The sequence below is a fragment of the Mauremys mutica genome, chromosome 16, assembly GCF_020497125.1.
Source record: "Mauremys mutica isolate MM-2020 ecotype Southern chromosome 16, ASM2049712v1, whole genome shotgun sequence".
Lineage (NCBI taxonomy): Eukaryota > Metazoa > Chordata > Testudines > Geoemydidae > Mauremys > Mauremys mutica.
In genome coordinates, this window is record NC_059087.1 from 32,664,792 (window position 1) to 32,692,738 (window position 27,947).

A 27,947-nucleotide genomic window follows, 5' to 3' on the forward strand; every position below is an offset into this window, starting at 1 on the left:
TTTTTCGCTTGCCTAGCTAGTTGACTGCCTCATAAGTAGTTGCAGGTGTCTGTTGGGCGCTTAGGCATAAGATGAATTTAAGACTGTGGAGACCAGCTGCCTGTAGAGGGAGTGCAAATGAGCAGGCAGAGGGGAAAAAATTCTTAAGAGCAACCAATCACTGTCTTCCAAAATTGACCAAAGTGAAACTGCTTAGTCCAAACTGTCAACTGTGCAGGAGCAGAAAGCACCAAACAGAATTTTACCAATCTAGAAAAATAAAACCTTTAACAATGAGAATTAAGCTTAAGTAATTTGAGCCAGAGATTTTTTTTTTCAGAACTGTAAGCATCAGAATGAATTTCTCTCTCCCTTCAGTCAACTATAAGGCTCTGCGATATTTGATATTCAAAAGAGATGATCTGCAAACCACTCTACACTGTGTGCAGCCATATCTAGTTGCCACAAGCTAAGCAAAGAGGACAGATCAGTACTTGGATAAGAGATTCTGTAGGTGACATTCTCCCTCTTCCTCCAGTACAGAGTCAGCATCCCAAGCAATTATAAGCTTTTCATAAATCCTGATTTCCTGTCAAATTCCAATTTGGATACTAACATTCTGTTCCCTGTTCCTCCTTCAGTTTCCAGTGGATAAACGACTCTTCTTCACTTTCTGTCCTGAACTAGAGTCAAGTAGGGTTGCAGTGAGCTGTTCAACAGCTTCCGCCTTCAGAGGTTGCATTTTAGTGGTGGGTGAAGTAATTCCCTATTTAGTTTGCCAAGCACTGAGAGAAACCTTGAGATAACTCACTTCACACAATGCTGAAATGCAGCCAGTTCAAAGGTAGTAATAATAGCTACCTCATATAGTGGTTTTCATGAGTGGATCTCAAAGCACTTTACAGAGGAGGTTGGTATCATTATCCCCCTTTTACAAATAGAGAAATTGAGGCATAGGGCGGGGAAGTGACTTGCTCAAGGTCACCCAGAAAGCCAGGAACAGAATCCAAGGCCTGGTCTACACTAGTCTGTTATTTCGGAAATAGCCGAGTTAATTCGGGGGAAAAAAAAAAGATTCCGTCCACACAACCAAACCTTTTTTTCGATTTAAAGGACTCTTTAATCCAATTTCTGTACTCCACCTCGGCAAGTGGAGTAGCACTTAAATCAAGATCACAATGCCGGTTAAAGGTATTGTGGACGCAATTTGATGTTAGCTCCCGGAGGCAGTATCCCAGAATGCTTCCTTGTGACCACTCTGGACAACACTCTCAACTCCAATGCACTAGCCAGGTGGGCAGGAAAAGCCCCGGGAACTTTTGAATTTCATTTCTTGGTTGTTCACCATCAGCACAGGTGACCATCAGCACAGTCCACCATCACAGGTGACCATGCAGAGTCCACCATCATAGGAGATCACACAGTCCCGGATTCGCAGACGACCTCCAGCATGGTCCAAATGGGAGCTACTGGATCTTATCGCATGTCAGGGAAACAAGTCTGTTATGGCAGAACTACGTTCCAAAAAAAGGAACGTAAATACGTACGCTAAAGTCTCCAGGGCCATGATGGAAAGAGGCTACTCCAGGGACACAGAGCAGTGTCGTACGAAAATCAAGGAGCTCAGGGAAGTGTACCAAAAAGCCAGGGAAGCGAATGGGCACTCTGGATCACAGCCCCATACATTCTGCTTCTACTGTGAGCTGCATGCAATTATGGGAGGTGATGCTACCACTACCCCACCATTATCCATGAACATCTGCAAGGGGGGAATTGCACAGAGCGAGGAGGAAGAGTCATTGGAGGACGAAGAGGAGGAGGAGGACAGTGCACGGGCAACAAGTGAGGAATCAGTTTCCCCCCCTAACCAGGAACTATTCTTAACGCTGGAGCCAATAGCCTCCCCCTCACTCCCAAGGCGGGCTCCCGGACCATGACCCTGGAGAAGGTAATTCTGGTGAGTGAGAGCCTGATCAGAGCCACGCGGTAGGGGGCAGGAGGGGGGAACCCAGCCATGCTGGGCTGTTCGCGTTTAGTTTAAAGGGCTCATTCCTGCTCAGAGCCTCATCGGAGCCACGTGGTGGGTGCGAGGGAGGGAGGGGGTGTTGTGTGAAGTGATCATCCCAGAGAGCCCGCAGCCCCTCCTTTTATATGGCAAACCCACCAGGCATTGCTTACTATGGGAAAGGGGGCCCAGCAGTTTGAAAGCATTGAAATGAATATAGAAGCAGAACCCCGCATGCCCCTAGGCTGCCTGCAAGCTGAATTCTGTTGCCCGGCTGTGTGTTATGACTTACTCACACCAAAGTGTCCCGTTTGTTCTCTGAAATGTATCTTTTAAAATACCACCCTCCCTTTTTATCCTCCCACAGGTGCAAACGTTTCAACATGGCCCCTGTCTACTCTGTCCCAGAGGATGGTCCAGATTAGAACTCAGGACAACATGCAGTCCTCCCGCACTGATAGGGCCCAGCTGAACGCGTAGAGGCAAACAACTGCAGAGTCCCGTAAAGCATTACAGGAACATGAAGAGAGGAGGGGCGCGCGCGATGAGAGCAGGCAGGATACTATGGTCAAGCTCATGGGGGAGCAAACCGACATGATCTGCAGTATGGTGGAGCTAATGCAGGAAAGGCAGCAAGACCACAGACTGCCACTGCAGCCCCTGTATAACCGCCCTCCCTCCTCCCCAAGTTCCATAGCTCCTCGACCAGACGCCCAAGAACACGAGGCGGGAGGCTACGGGGCCCCACACACTCAACCCCAGAGGATCGCCCAAGCACCAGAAAGCTGGCATATGCAAACTTTTGATTTGGTTTCTGGACTTGTCCTTCCCTCCTCCTTCACCCCCCAATCCAATACCCACTCCCCCTGGTCTACCTTCGGATTTCTCTCAATGTGTTGTGCAACAAATAATAAAGAACAGTTTTTAAACAATATATCTATCTATATCTATATCTATATATATACACACTAGGGGGCAGGTAACTTCAAGAGAAACAAACACAACTGTCACACTGTACCCTGGCCAATCATGAAACTGGTTTTCAAAGCTTCTCTGATGCACAGCGCGCCCTGCTGCGCTCTTCTAATTGCGCTGTTGTCTGGCTGTGTGAAATTGGGAGCCAGGCGAGTTGCCTCAACCTCCCACCCTGCCATAAATGTCTCCCCCTTTCTCTCACAGATATTGTGGAGCACACAACAAGCAGCAATTACAATTGGAATATTGGTTGTGCTGAGATCTAACCAAGTCAGTAAACTGCACCAGCGCGCTTTCAAACATCCAAAAACACATTCTACCACCATTCTGCACTTGCTCAGCTTATAGTTGAACTGCTCCTTACTACTGTCCAGGGTGCCTGTGTACGGCTTTACGAGCCATGGCATTAAAGGGTAGGCTGGGTCCCCGAGGATAACTATAGGCATTTCAACATCCCCAACAGTAACTTTCTGGTCTGGGAAGTAAGTCCCTTCCTGCAGCTGTTCAAACAGACCAGAGTTCCTGAAGATGCAAGCATCATGCACCTTTCCTGGCCATCCCGCATTGATGTTGGTGAAACATTCCTTGTGATCCACCAGTGCTTGCAGCACCATGGAAAAGTACCCCTTGTGGTTTATGTACTGGCCGCCCCGGTGTGCCGGGGCCAAGATAGGGATATGCGTTCCGTCTATCGCCCCGCCACAGTTAGGGAACCCCAGCGCATTAAAGCCATCCACAATGGTCTGCACGTTTCCCAAAGTCACAACTCTTGATAGCAGCTGGTCAATGATTGTGCTGGGTACTAGCAGCATTGCAGCCTCTACAGTAGATTTGCCCACCCCAACCTGATTCCCAACTGACCGGTAGTTGTCGGACATTGCAAGCTTCCACAGTGCTATGGCCACTCACTTCTCAACTGTGAGGGCTGCTCTCATTTTGGTGTCTTTGCGCTTCAGGGCAGGGGACAGCAAGTCACAAAGTTCCATGAAAGTTTCACAGCCACTGGGAATCATCCCAGACCTGCAACACTATGCAGTCTCACCATCTGTGCTTGTTTCCCGGGCCCAGAATCGGCATTCTACGGCATGAACCTGGCCCAATGCCACCATGATCTCCCAATCGCCACATGCTGTGCTTCTAGGAATGTCTATGTCCATGTCCTCATCAGTATAGTAATCGCACTGTCGTCGCTTCCTCGCCCAGTTTTGCAGGAACTGCACATACTGCTGGATAACGCGCAAGGTATTTACAATGGTCAAAACTGCAATGGAGATCTGAGCGGGCTCCATGATCGCCGCGCTATGGCACCTGCGTGGGTAATCCTGGAAAAAGGGCGCGAAAGGTAGGAAACCTGTTCGGTTCAAGATGGCCGATAAAAGACAGTAAATGGTTGTCTTCCGTAGCTTTCACCGAGTAGGGAAGCTCACTAGAGCTGCAAGAGCGGGAGAGCAGAGTTTGCGGTGGAAGCGTGAGCAGAGTTTGCAGCGGAAGCTGTGCGGCTCAGGTCACAATGGCTGAAAAACGGCAGGAAATTGTTGCCTTCTGTAGCTTCCCCTGGAGCCCAGGACCAACAACATGGAAAAAGCGGCAGAAGCTGTGCAGCTCAGTTCACGATGGCCAAAAAACGGCGGAGAACAGTTGCCTTCTGTAGCTTGCACATAAGCCCAGGACAGACAACATGGAAAAATTAGCTAGCTATACAAGAGCGGGAGAGCAGAGTTTGCGGAGGAAGCTGTGCTGCTCACTTCATGGTAGCCAAAAAAATGGTGGGAAATTGTTAGATAAAATAGTGGATAGAAAGATGAGAGGACATGCGAGGTGGATTCATAGTACCAGGAGACAGGCAGTGCACCGTACTGCACCGTCTGCTGGCACTATGGCGTCTGCTGTAGCTTTCACGGAGGGAGGAGCGAGTGACGGCACACACCCAGAAACACCTGCGAGAATGTTTTTGCACCATCATGCACTGGGAGCTTAACCCACAATTTCAATGGGCAGCGGGGACTGCGGGAACTGTGGAATAGCTTCCCACAGTGCACTATTCCAACATTTGATGCTAGCCTCGGTACTGTGGACGCACTCCACCAAATTCATGTGCTTTAGTGGGGACACACAACATTAAATGTATAAAATCGCTTCCGAAAATTCAAATAGAATAAATTCTAATTAATTTTGTACTGTAGCTGTACCCCAAGTCTCCTGCATCCCAGTGCTGTGGACTCTAGGCCACACTGCCTCTCTAGAAGAAGACAATAGCTTTGTAACAGAGCACAGCAAAGCTAGACAAAAGTTTAAGACAAGAAATAAGGAAGATGTTGTGCACTAAAACTCCACAAAGAACTCGGGGAGCTGGGACATCGAGACAGAAATGGCAGTGATCCAGGACACAGGGCTCAAGCAAAGAAAGCCTGGGAGCTTTTAATACCCACAAGTGAGGCAGGGCTTGAGTTTTATTCATGCCCTGCCCCAGGAGCACAGCACCCCCAGGTCTCTTTGTTGACAGAGAAATTAGCATCCCCCCTTCGCCTCACACACAGAGTCTTCCAACACTCCCTGCAACACACCTCAGCACAGTGCCCCCTAGCAGAGCACTGGAACAAAACACTTAATTGCTTCAAGTCTGACCTAATAAATTTACTGAGTTGATGGTATGATGAGACTGCCCACAATGGCATATAGCCAATCTGCAACTGCTGACAGTAAATTAGCTGCAAATGGGACACTAGACGGGGAGGGCTCTGACTACTAAAGAGAATTCTTTTCCAGGTGTCTGGCTGGTGGGTCTTGCCCACATGCTCAGAGTCTTAAGAGGTCCCAAATGGGTGGGGTGCTTCCCCGGTGGGGCACAGGGGAACATTTGAGGGGTGTGTGGCAGGAGCCGAGCTCCCATGGGGGAAGGAAGGGACTGCCACCCAGCCCCTTCCCGCCCCCAGCTAGGGTTGAGGCTGGGAGCAGAGTTGCACCCGCCCTCCACCGCATTCCAGTTGTGGCACTGCTCCTGCCTTGGTCTTTGGCTATGGCTTTGGCCCAAGATCCACCCCCAGCTGCAGCCCCCTTACGCCGTCCCTGCGGGGAGGGGGGGACAACCATCAAAAGCTCAGGGATCACTGGTCTGATTGCCATATTTGGGGTTGTGAAGGAATTTCCCCCCAGGTCAGATTGGCAGTGATCCTGAGGGTTTTCTCACCTCCCTCTGCAGCATGGGCCACAGATCTCTTGCAGGTTTAAACTAGTGCAAATGGTGAATTCTCTGTAACTTGAAGTCTTTAAATCATAATTTGAGGCCTTCAATAACTCAGCCAGAGGTGAAGAGTCTATTACAGGAGTGAGTGGGAAAGGTGCTGCAGCCTGCGATGTGCAGCTCAGACTTCTTCTGACCTTAAAGTCTGTGAGCTGGCGCTGACCGGGGCGTGCGTGGGGGTTTCCCTGGCAGAGGAAGAGGGGCCAGGTCCCCCATCCCAGCCCTGACGGGCCAGGCCCTGCTTAGCTTGACAGCCTACTCGGATCACAGACCCCTAGGGCCAAGGAAACTACATCTCCCAGCATGCACCGCGCCGCTTTGCATGTTGGGAGCTGCCTGCTCGGGACCCGGGCCGGCTGTGGTGCGCGGGGCTTCCCTCCTCGCCAGGCCCCGGCTCGCCATACCCGCCTCCGGACAGCCCAGTACCTGTTTGCCTTCTTGGGGCGCTGGCTGCGCGGGCGGCAACGCCTGGACCGGCCCGGCCGGCATGGTGCCTCCTCAGCGGCCCTCGGGAGTCTCTGCTTGTCCTGGGGCGGCAAGGACCGAACAGCACAGAGTGACCGCCACCGCCGCGCACAAAATGGCGGCTACTCTTTTTCTCTACCCCCCGGGCTGCGCGCGCAGCACGTCGGGCTCGCCTACGTCGAAAATACAGGCCAGGCGAGGAAGCGGGTCGTGGAGGCTGCGCGCGTAGCCCAGTTGGAATGTTCTATTCTGGGGACGGACAGGGGGTGCCCGCAGTCCAGCGATACCAGCCGGGGTTGGTACAGTCGTAAAGGATGCGCGCACAACTCATCGGGCTCGTGTCCCTGGGAGGGAGGGGAATAGGGATTGTTCCCAGCACGTCAGTGTTACTGTAGTTCAGACGGAGCGAGGGCGGCAAACTCGGAATGTTCCACTGAGGGAACGGGGGGGGGGTACTCGCGTGACGTTTTGTTGTGAGGGAAGGGGCAGGAAGCGCTCCTAACATTCTATTGGGTGGACGGGTCATTTCACAAAGAGGAGGGCCGGGCCTGTGCGGTTGCCATGGTAACGGGTAGCGCAGGGCAGGCGGTAACGGAGGCACCGAGGCTGCGGGTCCGCTCCAAGCCGGGGGCGGCGGCCTCTCGGCAGGTGGGTACCCCCTCCCCGTGCCCTCCCGGGGCCCCGTATCCACGGGGTCCCCATCCAAGCCCTCTGCCAGGCTCGGGGCATCGGGTGTTTGCCCTGGGCTCTTGGCGTGTCTTGTGAGCGTTACACGGGCTGCACAGCGCCTCTAGCGAGCGGGGCCCTCCGAGCGCCTACTCCGCCTTCCAGCCCTTTCTCGCTCCGGCTGTGTGACTGGCTCGGTATCCGGTCGGCTCCCCGTGTGCAGTGGGTGTAACACCGTCCTCCGGTATCTCGCGGGGGGCTGGGTTAAGGCAGTCATGTCTTTAGAGCACCTTGAGATCCTTGGTTGGAAATGCCTAGAGGCAGGCAAAGTGGAAAAGGCACTGTCAGTGCTAGTTGTTTCGTGTATAACACACACACACACCTTACTTGTATACACGTGTGAAGTGTAATACTTGTCTCTGACGTGTATGCATGCCACTGCTGTCTACTGGATGGAATCAGAACTGCTCACCTATGTGTGATGCCTGGCACCTTGATCTCTCCTGTTCTCTGCCTCTGGTAGGTTAGGCTCCTGAGGACTGAAATACCTTTTTCCACCTAGAGTCTTTGGGCTCAATAGAGGGGTAACTGGGGGTGAACTTTAATAGTTCTGAGTTTCAAGAGGTCAGACTAGTTTTAATGGTCCCTTCTGTCCTTAAACTCTATGGGACTAGTATCATAGGCTCTATACAACTAACAACGGGGATTCTGTGATTTGGAACAAGAGGAGATGAGTTTTAGTCCCATTGTTGTGAAGTTCCAGTGGCATAACATGCAGTATAATAACAGCTGTGAAGTCTTAGGACTTGTTACAATGCTGTACACTGGGCCATAACTTTTAAGCCCTAGCAGAAGTGACAGCACTTTATCCCACAGTCATGAAGAGCTGAGATGTACAGTAATGAGTCTGACCTGCCTTGATTTTCTTTCCCTAGGGGATCTGCTAGTTAATTTGATGTTCAGTGTTGTTGTCTGCTGCAGATCTATCCATCCATCCTGCCAATGAGGGGCCTTTTCCTATTGGTGGCCTAAAGTCAGCTGACAGAATGGCATACCTGCTGGGCAATCCAAACTGCATGGAGAGCTTGAGGAAGGACATCACTGATCTACAAGGAGCCATCATTGATGTCTTCTCCCGGACTGGGGCAGTACGTTATCCGTCCTGGAAGTTTCCCAATAAAGTGTCCTGTGATCTGGATCTGGTGGCTTTGCTGGAGCATTATGACTATGTGGAGAATGACCCTGAATTTACCCAGCATTCCCATGTAATGCTTCTTGAACTGGTGATTGACAGGTGAGAGGATGAATACCTCAGATCAGTTAAAAGGTTGATCAATGGACATCCCCAACTCCTTTCAGAAATGCCTGTTGGGAAAACAATACATTCATACAGACCATATATCTGCGTTCAGATCTTTAGAATCACATGCATCTGGAAAGCACGGAAGATGTTTCTGTATGCAGCCATTTATCAATGGCTAAGCAGCTGTATTTCTTCTTTGAGAAATATCTCTGCAGATCCCTACTGATAGGATACCTGCCCCTGGCACCATGAGCATAGATCTGCATGTGCAGTATATTCAAAGAACTTGAACGGCTTTTAGCTATCTAGCAGTATTTCCCTGAAATTCTCTTATGTGGCGGGGTTGGTAGCAACATATTTTAAGATTGCCTGACATTTCCCATTATAAGAGCCAGTTTTTAGTTAGTTATAAATTTACCAAAAGTTAATGGTTTGTGCTGAAATTTCCTGTGCTGGATGTCTGCCACAGGCTAAATCTTTTGGGAAAGTTTCAGCCAAAATGGTTCAGCCGTTTCCAAGAATAGGGAAAAGTGTGTTGTTTTGGCAAAAACAATTGTTGACCTTTGAGAAATTCTAACATCCCCATACTTTGGAGTAGGGACTTGAAATTTGGCCTGTGTCAGAGAGGTGTCTTTTGCTCTTCATATGAAAATCTACCCAAATTTGGCTGTTATAAATCCTTGAAAAATCTCAGTTTGCACATGCTCAGTAGAGACTTTTTAGAGTTTAACTAAAATCTCTGAAGATTCCATTCTCACTGAGTGTGCTCCAGCTCATCACTGGTTTTGGTGCTGACCAGACTGTGCACGGGTCATATCTACACAGTGACTGAGCATGCTCCATTCCCTCACAGATCCCAAGTGTGACTGCACTGTGCATGCCTCATTCAGTGAACAGAATGGACCTGCTCTGGGGATGAATCAGGACTGTATAACGAAGGAGCCTGTTGTCTCATTTGTGGAAGAAGTTGGAAGGTGTTTAGTGAGTGAGACAGAGGATTGTGGGAAGAGAAAGGAGGGCCTCATGGTTCAGTGAGTTGAATGCTACCCTGGAGAATTGGATTCTATCCCTGCCTCTCCCACAGAGTTCCTATGAGTGTTGGGCAAGTCACTTAAACCAAAGTTTTCACAGGTGGTCTGTAAGCATGCTCCTTATTTTCAGGGTGCTCAACATGAGAGCCTGGGGCTTAATTTGCATTAGTGCTGAGCACTCCCTGTTGCAACTGACGTCAATGGGAGCTGTGCTTTGAACATCTAAAGTGCTATATAATGGTAAGTACGTTGAAAAATCATGTACCAGGTGTCTAAAGTTGGGCACTTAAAACTAGTGGATACTTTTGCCCTGTGTCTCAGCTCTGCAGGAGTCTTGTGAAGAAAAGTGAATGTTTGCACAACAGCTACTGTCGTGCTGAGCATCATAGAAAAGTCTATGAGAAAATTAATAATTCAGTCTTCAGAGCAGGGTTTGAATGATGTGCAGTGAACAAGGCCTGGGGCGACACATTGAACAACAAGGATAAAACAAAATATTGAGTAACAGCTGATCCAGTGAGTACTGTCCATCATGTGCACTGAATGAGGCAGAGGTTCTATGGAAAAAATGGCAGGAGATTGTGTAATTAAGGACTGTGCATTGGCACAAGGGGGCCAAATTAAGAATATTCAGACAACCTTCATTTTGGCATTTCCTAACTTTTGGGTGCTTGACTTTGCAACCTTGACAGTGTTCTTTTAACATAGATTTTGTGTGCAGTGTACAGAGGGTTTGTGAGTAGAGATTTGACAGTTACATTAATACTTGGTATTTCTAGAACACTTAACTTGTTCAAAATGTTTTACACCCATGAACTAATTAATCCTCACAGCCTCTCATCTACACTAAGTAGATGAATGTTGTTATCCCGCTTTGCGAATTGGGAAACTGAGGTACAAGTGAACTCAGTTGCTCAAGGCCACCCAGCTGGTGAATGGCAGAGCGGGGACTAGAACTGCATTTCTTGAGTACCTCATCCAGTAGCCCGCATTGACTTCTGGCATGTATAGTTATCAATACAGATGTCAGTTTTATATTTTTAATCATGGCTCAATCACTAGGCATTTGGGAAGTGAATGTGCTTTTACCATCGGCTTGAAGTAAAATGGTGCTTAATTTTAAAAAAGTAACTCTCAGTGCAGCTTCTCAAGGCTGGGCCCGAGGGGTTGGCCTGTGTGGGAGCTTTGGGGCTTTACCTTTGTGAAAGCTTTTACTTTTCTTTACTATAAAGAAAAGTAAAAGAAGCACCTCTGTAAAATCAGTATGGAAGGTAATTTATAGGGTAATCAGATTCAAAACACAGATGATTTCCCATCTAGGCAAAACTTTAAAGTTACAAAAACAGCGATAAACCTCCCTCTTAGCACAGGGAAAATTCACAAGCTAAAACAAAAGATAATCTAATACATTTCCTTACTATTACTTACTATTTCTGTAATATTAGATGCTTAGTTCAGATATGGCTTAGGGAGATGTATTTTCCCTGCCCTGGTTCCTCGCTGACCTGGAAAGAACACAAAGGAACACAAAACAAAAACCTTCCCCTACAGATTTGAAAGTATCTTCTCCCCTATTGGTCCTTTTGGTCAGGTGCCAACCAGGTTATTTGAGCTTCTTAACCCTTAACAGGGTAAGGAGGGATTTTATGCTACCCTTAGCTGTATGTTTATGACAAGGCTCATTTAGGATCTCCTTGAATTCACCCACCAGCTGGAAGGCCTAATCACTGGGCCACATACCCCATCTACAAGCAGAGGGCATGGCTCTGAACCTGTGCCACTGGGAAAGGATAGTCAGGCCTTGAACTTGGAGGAATGTTGCTCCATAGAGTGATCCAGAACTGAAGAGTTGCACAAGTGGTGACCCACTTGTGCACCACTATCCAGCCCTTTGGGGTAGAGAGGGTCCCCCTGCCTTGTTTCTACCCCTAAACAGCCTAGGAAGCTGGGGTTCCCCTCTGGGGTATTTTGTGTGCCAAATGCTAACCCTGGGCCACCTCCTTCCTCAACTTGCAGGGTAGTAGTGACCTACAGCAAAAAGCCCGCTCCCAGAGAGAAATTTCATGCAGCTCTAAGCCGCGGTTTGTTTCTGTCAAAAAAGGCTGCTGTTGCTGCTTCAGAGCTTCACAGGCTACATGGAGAATCTCATCAGCGAACAAGCTGTGCCCCCCTCCCAGGCAGTGGGACCCTGCATGTCCATTGGGCTGGCTGTGAGGAAGTACTGGAACAGCACACTGAAACTGGGAGCGCTCCAGCAGCAGCTAGTGACTGAGGTAGGATGTGCCATAGCGATGCTGGGATCTATGTCATATAGAATTTGCTATACTAAATCAGATCATGGTTGAACCTTCAGTGATCAGATTACACTTTGAAGCATGAGCTTTGATTAACCTCATCTAATTCTCAGAACTAGCTAAAATGATATCAATGGCTGTAAATATTAGCCAGCCCCTTTTAAAATCCAGCTACTGTATTTAGCTCTCTGGCCTGCTGCAGCAGGGAGATCTGCTGGCTGCCTACATGCAGTGTGATCAAGTAATGCCTTTTGTTTGAAATTTATCTTACTTTTTTCAAGTGACCCGTAATTCTCCTATTATGAGGCACTAATCATTGTCCCCTTTGCAACCTTAACACTGTTCCTCAGTCACATTCCCTGGAATAATTCTCTTTCCCAGGATAAATAGTCCCAATATTTGCCAGACCACCTCCCAAGGGAATCCCCTCTTTGAACCTATTCAATCTCAGAAAAATGTAGGAAAAGTGAAGCTACCAAACCTGATCGCTGACATTCCCTCCAGTGAGGATGTGCCAGGATTCAGTCAGGCTTTATCGGTGTTGTACTTTTGGTTCTGTCACCAGCAGTGAAGCAAAGGAGTCTCTATTGAGTTAGAGGAATTATTTGTTTCCCGTTTCCTGTGTTCCATTTTTTATAATGAGCACCATTTTACAGGCTTTCCAGACCAATTTTGGAGCATCTGTTCTGTGAAGATAGTTGAGAATAATTTGTTTAAACGTGATAGCAAATGTCTTCATTCTCCTATGTTTTCTCTCAAATAGAAGAAATCTAACAGGAGGGACAGCTCTGCACTGAAATCTACCCTGCAAGATGTGAAAGCTGAGAATGAGCATTTGAAAAGCTGCTCACACGTGATTTCAGAATCAGGTGCATCATTAGCCAGTGCCCAGTCAGCCATCTTATGTCTACCACAAACCATCCATGGGCCAGACTGTGATTTCTCAGACATCTCACAGCCACGGTCTGCATATGGTGTAACCAAGAATGTTTGTAGTGTCCATTCTCAGACAATTGAGTCATCTCTGGTGCCCTGTGATGCATGTGCAAGTGGCCAGGCCAGCCTCAGAGAGGTCGGTAAAGCCATCATCAGCATCTGCCACAACCAGAACATCCCCTCATCCCTGGGCAAATTCCAAGAGATGGTTGAGGAGACCCTAGGCAACAAGCCACTCACTGCTATGGACATGAGTTTCTGGGCATCAGAACAGAGCAAAGACCTCTCCCGTATCAAAAAACATCTTGGGGTGCTGATGCAGCTGATAAACCCTTTGAAGGCAGAGCTGGAAGAATCTGAGAAACAGAGGGATGAACTGAGGAAGCAGGTTGAGGACTTCGACAAGCTTCTTCAGAAAGAGAATGAAACCCAGGAACAGCAGAGGAAGGAGGCTGAGCAGTACCTGGAGGAAAAGATCAAAGAGAATTTGCAGATCACAGCCAAACTGGAGCAGGACAAGGAAGATCTCCGGACAGGTGCAGTGTCAGTCCCAGCTTGTCCCTAGTCAACAGGTGTTTTCATTAGACACAACCAGAGTCCTTGGTGAAATCCTAGTCCCATGGAAGTCAGTGGGAGTTTTGCCATTGACTTCAATGGGATTAGGATTTCACCCCTTGACAGTTGATTGTTCCTTTTAAATTAACTCTTCTGTTCATAAATCTCTTCTTTCTCTGTATTTTTGGTGGCCAAGAGGCCAGGTATTGCAGACTCCCTACTTCACTTCTGCTTCTGGAGGGGTGGCTGTTTCCTACTCACTCTCACCTGCTGGGCTCCTTTTATTCCCTGCTGCTCTCCATCCTCTTGTCATCAGTGCTTGCTCGCTGTGCCTAGCAAGCCGCAAATGCTCTACATATGAGCTGATGGGGCAGGCGGGGGCTTTTCAGAACAGTACAACAGGCCTTGTTGTAATGTATCTAACTCACTAGCCCATAAAGTGGCCATTCAAAGGGAGGGAGACATCCTCCCTAGGGGTCAATATGGTATCTTCACAATATGCATGATCATCTACCTGATCCTCACCAACCTAAACAGTGAGAACACTGGTGACCTGAGTCTGTTGATGCAGCTGTGCCAGTGGGTGACATCTCTCTCTCTTGCTCTCTTTCCCCCTCGCACACACTTGGTGTGATGATATGAAGTGTTTATTGGGATTCTGGCATTGGTGATGAATGGTGCGTTATGTAGCTTGTCTCTAATGAGTGTCAATAAAACCTTTGCCCCATCCCATCCTATGTTCTGTATGTATCACATCTGTTTCCAGAAAAACTGTTTCACAGCTTTTTTCAAGAGTTTTTTATACACATAAAGGTGCTATTTCCCATATCCCTCTGGCTGAAAGGCCAGGTGTCTTAAGACCAGAAGTTCAGTAAATAATCAAGATGATCAGCGATGTCATTTTTGCTGGGTCCTCCCTTTTGTGAAGCATAGAATGATGCACTCATTTGATGAGAAATGCCATTGTGTAATTGTTATTTGTAGATAAGTGGTGTAAGGAACTGGGAGGTCCTTGCTAAGTCATTTGTTCTGGTTGCTTTAGGAGCCGTTGTGCTGGAGGAGAGAATTTCCACCTTGAAAGAAGAGCTGCTGTCACAGCAAGCTACCATACGGGAGCTGGGTAAGAATTCTCATGGGCTCATCCATCCAACTGATCTCATCCATAGACTTTATTCTCCTCTTACGCTGTTTTTACACCAGTGTTCTGTTGACTTTAGTGGAGTCACTCCCGATTAGCACTAGTGTAAGTGAGAGGAGAATCAGCACCAATTTATTTAAATGACCTCCATCATTGTAGTATCTGAGTGGCTTCTAACCTCCACTGCCCAGGTAACACACTAGGGAGAATCCTGGGGGCTGGGGCCAGATCCCATGAGCCTCTCAGAATCTCAGCCACTTGAAATCCTAGGAAGAGAAGCCTTGGGGCTAGGTTATTCCTTACAGGGGTGGGGAGAAGCTGTGCTGCAGTGGGAGCCACAGATGGACTCCAGGCTGACTCCCAAAATTCCTCCCAGGGCTCTTGGTTGACTGTTCTCTGCCATCCACAGCTTTGGTTACAGGATGTTGTGTATTCACAGAGCTGACGAAAAACACCCTGTTGGAGGAGATGAGGACTAAGATGGACCACAAGAGCCAGATGACGAAGCTGGAAGACCAAGTGCAGCTGCTAACCAGCCAGTTGGAGAACACAAGTCACGCGCTCAGTGGGGCCACCACGCAGCTGGACAAGGAGAAGGCCAAAGTGGAAAGCATGCTCAGGCATGAGGAGGTGCGGCCATGGCAGGAACCAGACCTGTTGCTCCCTACCTTACCCGAATCTAACTCCCTTCTACTCTCCACTAGGCCGTCTCTGGCTGGTCCTCGTCCAGGCTGCTCTAGCCATACCTCTCCTGTCATCCCGTCCCTTCTGTTCTGTTCCTTCTGCTGCTGCCCAGGCTTGTTTTCATTTAAGACTTATGCCAGGATTGTAAACAGGGTCTCTGTGGGAAGCTGAGGGCTCAGCTCAGTGTTCCTGCTCCCCTCCGCGCCCTGCGTTGCTTTGCTTGTACTTCCTTGGCAATACCTTGTGCTATCCCTTTGATCAAGAGGTGAGTATCGGACAGGAGGAGCTGTGCACCTGAGCAATGTTGCCATCTTACTTGTGCGCCGTCACCCTTACCTGCAGGGGAGCTGCCTTCTGAGAGCAGCCTGTCGGATGGATGGTTGCAACTTACCTTCATCAGTATCCCCTCTGTGCCTATTTTATACCCTCAGCGCAGGGGCATTTTGCGGTCAGTAACACACTCCCTTTTGAAAATGGCCACTCATCAGTTCCAGCATTCCAGGGAGCGCTCCATGCTTTTGATGAAAGCTGGAGAAGCCTGATCTTCCCTAGAACCAGGCCCACTGGCAGACGTGCCAAACCCGCAAAATAACTGCAGAAATTGGGCTTGGTTTTGGCTTAATTGGCTTGTCAGTTGCTTGTTGGCTAGTTTTTGGCTTGTAGCTTGTTGCTTCTTTTTTTTTTTTATTGGCTCCCGGCAAGCAGGGGCAAGGGGGAGGGAGAAAGTCAGGGGTGCACAGTGGGCCCACCACAGTCCCAGACTGCACGGGGGGCGGAATCTAGTCACAGAGTGTTGGGGTTCTTAGGGACTGGATTTTTTTGAAATGGGATTAGCTTGATTTCTGACTTATTGTACAATTTGGGGTGCTTATTTACCATGTGAAAGTTGGCAGCTGTGCCCACTGGTGCCCATTTGGTGCTGCAGGCAGAGGAAACTCTCTGGTGCCCTCTGCTGCTACCTAAATATATCACAGGCCATAGGCACCGACATCTGCTCTGCCTGGTGGATGCTCCACCCCCCCACCCACCCCCATCCCCACCCCTACACCACCCTCGCCCCATCCCCATTCCACCCCTTTCACAAAGTCCCCACCCACCCCGGTTTTTCCCACCCCACCCCCTTTCCACCCCCATTCCATTCCCTTCCCCCAAGTCCCCATCCCTCTTTGCCTCCTCTCCTGAGCACACCATGTCCCTGCTCCTCCCAGAAAGTCATAACTCCTAAGCACTGCCAAACAGCTGTTAGGCGGCGGGGAGGAGGGGGAAAGAGAAGGAGACTAGGGCTAGGAGTGGGTAGCTTGGCTGCCAGTGGGTGCAGAGCACCCACTAATATTTCCCTGTGGGTGCTCCAGCCCCAGAGCACCCATGGAGTTGGCGCTTATGTCACAGGCTGCAGCATACTAGTGGGTCACACACTTCCTTGGTGATGTAGGTCAAGCTGAACACCCACTTAGGCTCCTCTCGCCTCCCACCATCACACACACTGGCCCGCCCCTCCCAGTTTGAGCTCCTACCCCCCCTCTTTATTATTATGCTTCCTGCTTTAAAGCTACTTGGGTGACATCTGTACATATCATCTGCCTTCCTCTTTCTGTGAAGTCGCTCCAGGCCAAGCAGAGGGCCCTGTTGCAACAGCTGGACTGCCTGGATCAGGAGTGCGAGGAGCTGAGGGCCAGCCTAGGCGAAGCTGAGGATGACAAGGCTAAGCTGGAGCACCAGCTGAAGGAGAGACAGGCCGAGAAGCAGCATGTTCAGGGCCAGCTCGAAGCCCAGCAGGTCAGTGTTAATGTCCCCAGGGCAGCAAGGAGTTCCTTCAGCAATAGGGGCTCCCCTGAGAGGCAGTGAAAGGAGGGCTAGAGCTGCACTGCTGAGCTCCAGTGCGGGAGGGGGCCATTAAGGGGCTCAGAATGAATGCCCCCCACTTGAGTACACCGTGGAGTGCCAGTGTGCTTGGAGCAGGGGTGGGTGAACAGGCTACACTGCACAATGATGGAGGGTTGAGAGAACAGTGAAGAGCATTGAGAGGGCTTCCTCTTGCACTGGCTCCAGCCAGGCCATCTGTTCATGGGTCACTCCTGAGAACGCTACTCCATTTTACTCAGTCCTTCTCCCTCTGACTGATGGGAATTTGTTCCAAGCAAGGAGCAGGGGGAAGCAGGGGCCTCAGGGACTGGCCTTCTCAGCAGAGGCCTGTTAGGTACTGAAGGTTGTGGGCATTCCAGGACAAGTGCCACGTTTCTGTCTGGTGCTGGTTCTCCCACATCACACTGAGACCCGATGGCTCATCACATTGGTGTGCCGCTCACTGCACAAAGAGATCAGATTCAGCCCTGAAGGCAATGTTACAGCTGCATGATGAACTCTTCTCTCTTAGCCACTTTGCAGCACCCCTCCCCGTCCCTTGGGCAGAATCACTCTGAGCTGGGACCACAGCAGGGAAGGAGCTTGATGAAACCTAACCATACTCTTCCTGTCCAGTGCAGCAACTAATGGAGAACCTGCAGCAGGAGAAGCTGAGCTTCGAGCAGTCCACGTCTGAACTACTCAGGAACATCTCCGAGCTGGATGAGCTGCTCCAGGAGATGAAGGAGAGGGAGAGGCTGCTGGTGTCCTTTCCAGACCTCCACATCCCTGCTGAGGCGCAGTTTGAGTGTAAGAGAGGGCGTGGGGTGGGGCAGAGGGCAGCAGACATTAAGCGCCTGTGCAAGAGGTAGCACACACCAGAATGGATGGTAACAGACTTCTACCCCCTGCCCCCACCTTAGTAGTGCTCATCCACTGAGTGCCCTAGAGGGCGCGAATCCCCCAGCTCACATACGTGGGAGTGTGCGATTTCCAGCAGCTGTTTTAGAATTACACAAATATAAAAATCAGACTTTCAATTAAACATAGAAAACTATCCCACTGAAAAAAAATCAGAGTTGCAGTCCAGAGGGATCGCCCACGAGACAAGTGACTATGAGATGTGACCATGCGACTCTATGCTATGTTACAGACTGCAGCTATGTATTCTGTCTACATCCCCCTAAACCCACCTTTGGCTAACAGTCAGATACAGCTGATCTTGGCCATGTGTCCATAGGAGAGATGTCTGGTGGGATCTGGACTAGAGGTTCCTCTAGTCACACAACATCCCTGCAGATCAGGATGGCATATTGTTAGTACAGCAGGACAAGATAATTCCACCTGGAAAGATTCTGCTAGCAGCCTACCTGCCCCAGTGTTCCGCAGTTGACGGGTTGCATGGTGCTTAGTGAAGTGTAACTGGGCACAGCCTTCCATAGTTACTCTTGCTACCCCATGTCCTTTTATAACAAAGAGCTCAGTTCTCCACTGTATCCAAGCTCAGTCTGCTGCAGGGAAACAGGAGGGAGCATCCTCAGGAACTGAGCATCAGCGCCACCATCCTGCATGCCTAGTCCCAGTGTAAGGTAGAGCTGCTGAGGAGTAAGGTAGTCAATGACTTTATGCCAGTGGAGCGCCACTCTACCATGCCCCCTTCTTCCTCTCAGCCCATCTCCATCACCCAATAGGACCCATTGGCCTCACATGCCCCTAGTGCTGGAGGGTGGGCGGGGGATGCAGCTGGTGCAGGTACTAAGTGGCCATATCAGCCAAAGAGTCTGCCCTAAAGCCTCCAGCTAAGGGAAGAGATTGGTCTGAGGACATGTGGAAGCTGCTTGAATGTAATGGGGTGGGGGAAGATGCATCTCGGTTCACTTGTTCAGCATGTTCCACTTTGCGGTGGGATGTCACGTCACTAAAAGGGGAAGCCAGCAGCATGCTTCCAGGGGAAACTTTTGCTGGGCACCCGGATCCTGCAGGGGTAAGATGGCTGCCATTTGGAGCAGAGACTGGTCTGTGGTACAAGAACACAGCCTGGTCTCCAGTGCTGGCACTAATGCCCAGAAGGTCAGGTGAAGCACAGAAGCCACTGACAGACTGAGTATTGGGCATGGCTGAGGGCTGTGGGTTAGAGCAGTGGTTCTCAACCAGGGGTCCGGGGCCCCTTGGGGGGCCTCGAACAGGTTTTAGGGAGTCTGCCAAGCAGGGCCAATGTTAGATTCACTGGGGCCCAGGGCAGAAAGCTGAAGCCCTGCTGCATGGGCTTGAAGCCCAGGGCCCTGAGCAACTTAGCTTCGCAGGGACCCCTATTGTGTGGGGCCCTAGACAGTTGCCCTGCTTGCTACCTCCTACCTCTGGTCCTGGCTTTTATAAGCAGAAACCAGTTGTTGTGGCATAGGTGGGCCATGGAGTTTTTATAGCGTTTGGAGGTGGGGGGGAGGGGAAAGCTCAGAAAGAAAAAAATGGAGAACCCCTGGATTAGAGGGTGGCTGGTGGGTGCAATGGGAGATTAATGAGGACAACACAATCCTGGCAAAGTGGCAGAGACAAACTTCAGCTAAGAATGAGTGCCCTTGCAATTCTTGCTGTCCTTCAGAGTAAGCATGGCAGGGTCAGAGGTGTAATGGGATGTGCTACTCACCGCTCAGCAGTGTCTCCTCATGGTTCAGCTGGGGAATTAGCTCACTATAGTCCGTTCCATTGCCTCGGTCACTTGCTCTACAGTCTCTCTCTCACTCGTCAGGAGCTGTAGCCTCTCTCCAGCCAAGTCACCATCATCCTCCCCTTTGGGGCCTCATCAGTCTCTTCCCACAAAGTCTCAGGCAGTCTCCATCTCCACTGCACCACTCCCACAGCAGCTGGTAGGGGAACCAGGCCCACCCTCTGCACCAGGTTCCAGTCCAGGGACCCTCAAAGCCACAGTCCAGGTCTGTGCTCTCTTGGACTTTACTGCTCCTTCCCTGGACAGCTTCCTGTGCTGCCTTTTCAGGCGCCTGCTCTCTCCCTTGTATCAGGGATGCATCTGCAGGCTCATCTCCCTGCCACCTCTGCTAGCCTCAGCTCCTCACTTTTGTAGATTCTCAATTAGAATCATTGTCAGTTAGCTCCCTCGCAGGTGCAACCTGTGGCTAATTGGCCTCCCTCACCACTATAACCCCTTCAGTACCAGTGTGGGGTGAACATGCCATCACAGGAGGGTTGTGTCACATGTAGCTTGTGACCAGCTGCCCCGGGATATGATTTCTCTTACTAGCTTTGTACCCATGGGAAAGTCACTGGTTGGAGGCTGGTCTCCTACTCCTCCCTTCTCCTCTATTTCCCCACTGCCTTACACACAGCACAGACCCTGCAATCGCAAGCGGTCACTTTAGTTACCAGAGGGATCACATGCTGGTTAACGAGAATACAGCTTTCTCGCTACCATTGCTGCATTCTTTCTGCTTTGGCCCGGCAATGTCTGTGCCTTTTGTTTTTAACTGGCCTGCTGCTTTTGTGGCATAATTATCGTCCCTAGACTACATGAGAGGACTGGACCAGCTAGTCTGCTCGTGCTTTACAGCGGGGGTTCTCAAACTGGGGGTCGGGAACCCTCAGGGGGTTGCGAGCTGTCAGCCTCCACCCCAAACCCCGCTTTGCCTCCAGCATTTATAATAGTGTTAAATATATAAAAAAGTGTTTTCAATTTATTAGGGGGGTCGCACTCAGAGGCTTGCTGTGTGAAAGGGGTCACCAGTACAAAAGTTTGAGAGCCACTGCTTTACAGCATTACTAGCGGTTACCTGCACATGCTCCAGGGCTGTCAGTGCTGGGAGGCGAAGGGGGATGTCCTTCTCAGGAGGAGTTAGGGACGGACATGCACGCATGCATGCGCCAGCCCTGCTGTATCCAGAGGATTTGTGCACACCCACTCCCCTTGCCCCATTGTGAAGGGGAATCCTGTTTCATTGCAGGTACTGGGAACATCACTGATGACATGGAAAAGCAGCTGCGGGCGAACAACATCCGCATCAGCATCCTGGAGGAAGAGAACTCGCGGCTCAGGACCGCACTAGCCAAAATGAAAGAGGCGGCCCAGCAAGGAGTGTTAAGGGTGAGTCTGACCCCAGCCACAGGTGGAGAGGGCACCTCTCAGTGCAAAGGGGGGCAGCTGTTGAATAGCAATAGGCAGTTGGCAATGCAGGCAGAATCAGGGGTCAGTGCAACAGTGGGATCCCTACTGGACATGGAGGGTCCATGACCCATCCCATGGCCCCTGGGACTCTGGAGCAGAGGGGTTGGAGGCCAATCCCATGGTCTCTCGAGACTTTGGGGATGGGGGATTGAGGCTGTACAACTGGGGGACTTAGGACACATCCCACTCTCAGTAGACTTTAGGGATGGGGAATAGAAGACCTGTCCTATGGCTCCTAGAGGTGGTGGGGCTGGGGAATAGTCAACCTATCCAGTTTGGGGCTGGGGAATAGGAGACGTGTCCTGTGGCTCCTGAAGGCTGAGGAATAGGTGATCCGTCCCGTGATCCCTACGGGGGCTGGGGGACTACTGTTCTTGGGGGCTAGAAGCTCAGGACCATTTTCACACAGCCTGTGCTCCAGTACTAGTCCCACTACCTCTGTTCTCTACAGCTGAAGGTTTGATTCTGCCTCCCTGTACTTCTCAGTGAGGCTTATATGCCCCATTCCGTTCCCCCTAGTGGCAATGCAGTCTAGTAATGAGCACAGTTGTAGGTCAGAACCAGTACGAGTCTGGGCTCTAATTTAAAATAGAAATGAGTGCAGACTGTTGGAATGTGCCAGAACTGCTGTGAGGCCTTGGATGGAAGTCACATGACTTCCTTGCTCTCTAGCTGGCTCAGCTGGAAAACTGGATCTAAAGAACTACTGCATTTGGACTGAGGTCTCCTGAATAACCCAAGTCTGGAAAGCTCTATTGTCACTTCCCCAGCATGGGCCTAGGTCGGGGCGTGAGCAAGGCTCTCCGCTGAGCATGGCGCCTGTTCCAGAGAGCAATTACTGTATTAATATTCTTCATGTGGGCCTGCAGCCAATCCTGGGCTCTGGGATCACAGAGGGCTCTGGGGTCCTTCCTGGGGCCGATCCTGGGCTCTGGGATCACAGAGGGCTCTGAGGTCCTTCCCTGGGGCTGATCCTGGGCTCTGGGATCACAGGGGGGCTCTGGGGTCCTTCCTGGGGCCAATCCTAAGCTCTGGGATCACAAGGTGCTCTGGGGCTGATCCTGGGCTCTAGAATCACAGAGGCTCTGGGGTCCTTCCCTGGGGCCGATCCTGGGCTCTGGGATCACAGGGGGGCTCTGAGGTCCTTCCCTGAGGCCGATCCTAGGCTCTGTGATCACAGGGGGCTCTGGGGCCGATCCTGGGCTCTGGGATCACAGGGGGGCTCTGAGGTCCTTCCCTGGGGCTAATCCTGGGCTCTGGGATCACAGGGGGGCTCTGAGGTCCTTCCCTGGGGCCGATCCTGGGCTCTGGGATCACAGGGGGGCTCTGAGGTCCTTCCCTGGTGCCGATCCTAGGCTCTGGGATCACAGGGGGCTCTGGGAGCCTTCCCTGGTGCTGAGGCAGTTTAGCATCAGTTTTGTATTTCACAAACAAAACCCTATGCTGGCAAACGAGCAGTGGGTGCTAGGACTGACCCCTCTTCCCAGGCCTCGGCAGAGCAAGTGAAAGAGCAAGCAGCTGAGCTGAAGTGGGTCAGCACCACATCAGCATGTGACACGTAAGCCCTTGTGCTCTGCTCAGCACATGCTGCCAGACTAGGCTCTAGGCATGCTCACTGCGCTGAGCGGCCCTCCCTGCCCTGGCTGAGCGCCAGCAGGCCCAGTAGAATTAGGAGTTACAACAGAGTCATTCACTCAGTGGAAGCAAAAGCCTAAGGGCAGCCCTGGGGTTCCCATGACCAGGGAGCTGTTTGTAGGCTGTGGTGAGAGCAGCCTTTCTCTTCCCTGAGCAGGCTCCTAGAGGCTGCATAGAAAAGCAGACAATGAGTGCTGCTGAACCCATGCCTTGCTCTGCCTGGGAACGGGACATGGGCTGCAATACACTGCAATAGTTCAGGCCATGGCTGACTGACAGTACAGTCTGTTCTTTGCTAGGCTTAGTCCAGTTCCCTTTTCCCTCTGATTTTGGAAAGGGAAGACCCTTCCAGCTAAACGTCTGGCCAGATGCACAGGGTAGTGGTTCTCTGGTAGCTGTGGACACTACGGCTATTTTCAGGGACAAACAGCAAAGAAAACCCCTGTCTGGAGTGCAGTGAAGACACATACAGCTCCTGACCCAAAACCCATGCGGGGGGAAGAGGGGGGGGAAATCTGTCCAATGGCGTAGCCAGGTTCTAACAGCAGGGGGAGTGAACACATAAAAAAAGGCACCACCCACCACAAAGCAGCGAAGAAAAGAAAAAAAAAACCAAAACAAAGAAAAACCCAAGTCTTGCTGCCGAAGACTGAAGAACCCGCTGCCGAATTACCCGCCACCGAAGACCCAGAGCCACTGAAGGACCCACCGCCGAAGACCCAGACATGCTGCCTCTGCTGGGAAGTGCCCCCGAGTGAGTGTAAAAATTAAAAAGGCACCACTTTGGGGGAATGTGCTCAGTGGGAGCGGTTGCTCCCACTGCTCCCCCCCCAACTACGCTACTGGATCTGTCCAGGCTTTTAGAGCAGCACTGATAGGGGGCTTGTCCATCTGTCTGAGCTTTAATTGTGATCTCATTTGGAACTCACAAAAGTGAGGAATTAATCTCACCCCTCGGGGTAGGGAGCAGTAAGACAGGAGCTGTTACCAGAACTGTAGAGAAAGCTAATGGTCTTCTCCAGCTCATCCCATCCTGGCCTCTCCGCCCAGCTTTGCTAGTGTCCCCCAGGCACACCCTACAGCAGCCCTTTTTGCTGTACACTTGGCCCTCTCCACTCATCGTTACTTAGCTTGTAAATCTTGGGGCAGAGATCCCCTCCCCTTGTTGGGGCGGCACAGACCAGGACAGTGCTACACCAATACAAATAAATATGAATGCCAGACTGAGGCCCCCCAGTAATTGCACATAGGACAGTCACCCCTCTCACTTAAGCCCTCCCACTTTTCAACTCAAACCTGAGCCCTACTCTCGGGAAAGGCTCCTGCAAACAGATGATGGAGTTGCATGTTAGTCAAGCCTAGTGATTAAGGGTTCCTTAGCTCTATTACCAGGGCAGAAGAATATTAATGTAAGATATTTTCTAGCAAGTGCTTCTGCTTCTCTGCTGCTCTCCGAGGCTGTGCCATCCCTTGGGCCACAGTTGCATCATGTGTTGTGCAGACTGCAAGGAAGGGTTGGTTTAACATTCTCCTTGTTAAAAGAGCAATAGGCTGAAGGCATGAGACTTGGCGGGCCTGACTCACCATTGGCTTGCACCTTACGCTGTCACTTTCACCAGTGCCAAATGCTACCAGATGGGGAGCATTTCACACCCATTTGCACTGGATAAGGAACAAGGCAATAGGGAGGTAGGTGCAGCATGTTTGAAGAGGTGACAAGCTCTGCAATGGTAGCCTCCGTGTCACCACCCTGCTCCTAGCGCACTGCTGCTGGGAGATGCCCACAGCTGCTAAGAATGAAGTCCTAGCTGAAAGAAAAGCTTGGGTCTTTTGGAGCCTCTTCCTGGAGGTGAGCCCAGCACTACAGCAGTGGGGAGGCTGTAGGGTCCAGTCATGGGCCACAGCAGTCAGGCTCAGGGCTTGTTGAAAGGAACATGAAGGTCATGCCTATACTTCAGCAGCTACAGCTACACCATGGCAGCTGTGCCACTGTAGCGTAGAAGCTTCCTACGTCGACAGCTTTTCTGTCGATGTACTTAAGCCACCTCTCCGAGAGGTGGGAGTTAGGTCGATGGAAGGATTTTTCCATTGACCCGGCTGTATTGGCCTAATTTTGTGTGGAGTCCAAAATTTTTCACAGCCCTGAGTGCTTTAGCTAGGTCTATCTAATTTTTAGGTTTAGACCAGGCCCAAGTTCGCAGAAAGTCAGGGTGTGAATCTACCTCACCTAGCCTGCTGCGCACAAACTCCATAGCTCATTTTGATCTCCCTTGCATGGAAACAGGATGAATCAGAGCTCTCTGTGGAACAGTTAGTCCACAGCAGCAGGGTCCACAGGGGTGTTCAGTGCATGGTGGACTAATGCAGGGGAGATTGACACTGGGTTTGTTGCAAACTTGGTTTGTGTGGACAAGAATAACAGTAAAGGTCTGTTCTTGAGACCAGTTTCCATCTTGTGTCCAGACAGCATCTCTTGCACTGGTCTCACCCTGCAGGGGTGACCCAGCAGAATTAGCCCTACGTCTCTGGACCAGTGGAGCATGGGTCTTGGGCTGGCCCTCTACACGAGGCCAAGTTTCAGTCATCTTGTCAGTGCAAGGCCCTTTCCACGATGGCCCAGCCCATTCTGGTCATCAAACAGGAGCATCCAAAGCCACAGCCTCCAGCTGGGAGAAGGCTAAGCCCAGAATGGATTGGTTTCTTGCCAGAGAGATGGTAGAAGAGACTTTCCCCACACCCTGGAGCTCCTTGGGACCAGAGCAAGGAAGGCACTTGAGACTAGATAACACAGGCACCCGCAAGCACTGGAGGCCTTTAGGGCCTAGATGTCACCCATCCAGTTCTGAGTCAGTCCCTGACAGACACCAGCCATGATAGCGCCATGAACGAGGTGCACGATGCGGAGGAATGTTCTTTCTGATGCATCCCAGTCATGGCTTCCTGCAGATGCAGGGGGAGCTCCCAGCATCAAGCAGTGACCAGGGAGGTTCTAACCCTGAATTCTCCTCTCCCCAGCTCATCCCGCAGACCCAGCTCTGGGCTCACTTCTCCTCCAGGACTGGCTCCAAGGATGGCATGACGGACCCCCACAAGGCTTCCACAGGGTGAGCAGGCCCGCTCTAAACACCCCCCGCCCCTCCCCGGCGAAGAGCTGCAGGGCTTGGTTTGCATGGAGACTTTGCATGGCAGAAATGGTGTCCCTAGCCTCTGTTTGCCAGCAGCTGGGAGTGGGTGACAGGGGATGGATCACCTGCTCTGTTCATTCCCTCTGGGGCACCTGGCACTGGCCACTGTTGGAAGACAGGATCCTGGACTAGATGGACCTTTGGTCTGACCCAGTAGAGCCATTCTTATATGACTTGCCCTGCCTCAGGGGCTGCATCTCTAATGCCTTGTCCTGCTTCTCCTACAGCAAACCTGCCCTCACACAGAGACCTCCAAGCAGCACAGTGCCCCGCCGGCTTGCGAGTGGCCAAGCCAGCAGCCAGAGCACGGCACTCCAGAGACCGCCAAGCAGCCAGCCAAAGCCATCCTCTGCAGAGGCCATGTGGAAGGCAGTGTCCTGCGTCTCCCTTCCGGTTGAGACCTCGGCCATCAGCACTTACGCCAGACTGAAAGGGAAAGGCAGCGCAGCCAGAGTCCAGGCCCGCTCAGCTCACAGCCCCAGGAATCACCAGAAATAGAACCCCAGGAGAGCAACCCCTGCTGGAGGTGTTCAGCTAGGGACACAAATAAAGCTGTTTATTGTTCATCCCCAAGGCTCCCTCTGAGTGCAGGGCTACTGTCTGTGACAGTGAAAGAGCCGCAAAAGGGCTGTGCCACGTGGGAACCCAGGGCTTCTCTGCCACTCACCTGCTCCCTAACTGGGATGGGCCACCTGCTGGAGTCAGGGCGGTCAGCTTGTGGGGGACGCAAGTTTGCAGATGACACTAAACTGGGAGGAGTGGTTGATACGCTGGAGGATAGGGATAGCATACAGAGGAACCTAGACAAATTAGAGGATTGGGCGAAAAGAAACCTGATGAGGTTCAACAAGGACAAGTACAGAGTCCTGCACTTAGGATGGAAGAATCCCATTCACTGCTACAGACTAGGGACCGAATGGCTAGGCAGCAATTATGCAGAAAAGGACCTAGGGGTTACAGTGGACAAGAAGCTGGATATGAGTCAACAGTGTGCCCTTGTTGCCAAGAAGGCTAATGGCATTTTGGGCTGTAGGGGCATTGCCTGCAGATCGAGGGACGTGATCATTCCCCTCTATTCGACATTGGTGAGGCCTCATCTGGAGTACTGTGTCCAGTTTTGGGCTCCACACTACAAGAAGGATGTGGAAAAATTGGAAAGAGTCCAGTGGAGGGCAACAAAAATGATTAGGGGGCTGGAGCACATGACTTATGAGGAGAGGCTGAGGGAACTGGGATTGTTTAGTCTGCAGAAGAGAAGAATGAGGGGGGATTTGATAGCTGCTTTCAGCTACCTGAAAGGGGGTTCCAAAGAGGATGGATCTAGACTGTTCTCAGTGGTAGCAGATGACAGAACAAGGAATAATGGTCTCAAGTTGCAGTGGGGGAGGTTTAGGTTGGATATTAGGAAAAACTTCTTCACTAGGAGGGTAGTGAAGCACTGGAATGGGTTACCTAGGGAGGTGGTGGAATCTGCTTCCTTAGAGGTTTTTAAGGTCAGGCTAGACAAAGACCTGTCTGGGATGATTTAGTTGGGTTTGGTCCTGCTTTGAGCAGGGGGTTGGACTAGATACCTCCTGAGGTCCCTTCCAACCCTGAGATTCTATGATTCTATGACGCCACGCCTTGCAAACAGCATCTCCTCAGGTGGAGGAAGGAGCATTGGCAGCTCCACAAGGAGAATCAGCCGGACCTCCTGGAGCAGCAGGATGGCTGCTGTGAGGGAGACTGCCCAGGAGGAGATGGGAAGGACAAAAGGACTGATGGATCCTCTCAGGGATCCAGAGGATCTCATGAAGAGAGAACCCATATAAAAGGCTGTATGCTTTCCCACCTTCCAGC

General features: G+C 50.9%; 2 protein-coding genes and 1 pseudogene across 3 annotated transcripts in view; 2 read left to right on the plus strand and 1 right to left on the minus strand.

Moving 5' to 3' along the window:
• The window catches only part of SF3A1 (splicing factor 3a subunit 1), a 28,875-nt gene extending 22,110 nt beyond the window's left edge, over positions 1–6,765 (minus strand). Inside the window, exon 1 of the mRNA XM_044989654.1 lies at positions 6,627–6,765. Within this exon, the coding sequence (XP_044845589.1) occupies positions 6,627–6,689 (63 nt within the window). The 5' untranslated portion in view covers positions 6,690–6,765. The remainder of the gene's footprint in view (positions 1–6,626) is intronic.
• Positions 6,766–6,824: 59 nt separating this feature from the next.
• Positions 6,825–11,014, plus strand: CCDC157 (coiled-coil domain containing 157). 2 transcript variants are annotated; one of them, XM_044989655.1, is made up of 3 exons: positions 6,825–6,960; positions 8,313–8,625; positions 9,488–11,014. In XM_044989655.1, the coding sequence occupies exons 2-3, from the start codon at positions 8,378–8,380 to the stop codon at positions 9,498–9,500; spliced, it is 261 nt and encodes an 86-aa protein (XP_044845590.1). In that variant the 5' UTR covers positions 6,825–6,960; positions 8,313–8,377; the 3' UTR covers positions 9,501–11,014. The 2 variants fall into 2 exon arrangements, with proteins under 2 accessions (XP_044845590.1, XP_044845591.1); XM_044989656.1 differs by lacking the exon at positions 9,488–11,014 and having other exon boundaries at positions 6,826–6,960; positions 8,313–8,629.
• A 737-nt stretch (positions 11,015–11,751) lies between these two features.
• Positions 11,752–27,919, plus strand: LOC123351132 (annotated as a pseudogene).
• The last annotated feature ends 28 nt before the right edge of the window (positions 27,920–27,947 follow it).

Coding starts and splice junctions, on each gene's coding strand:
- CCDC157 (XM_044989655.1), top strand. CDS start 8,378: ATGGCATACCTGCTGGGCAATCCAAACTGCATGGAGAGCTTGAGGAAG.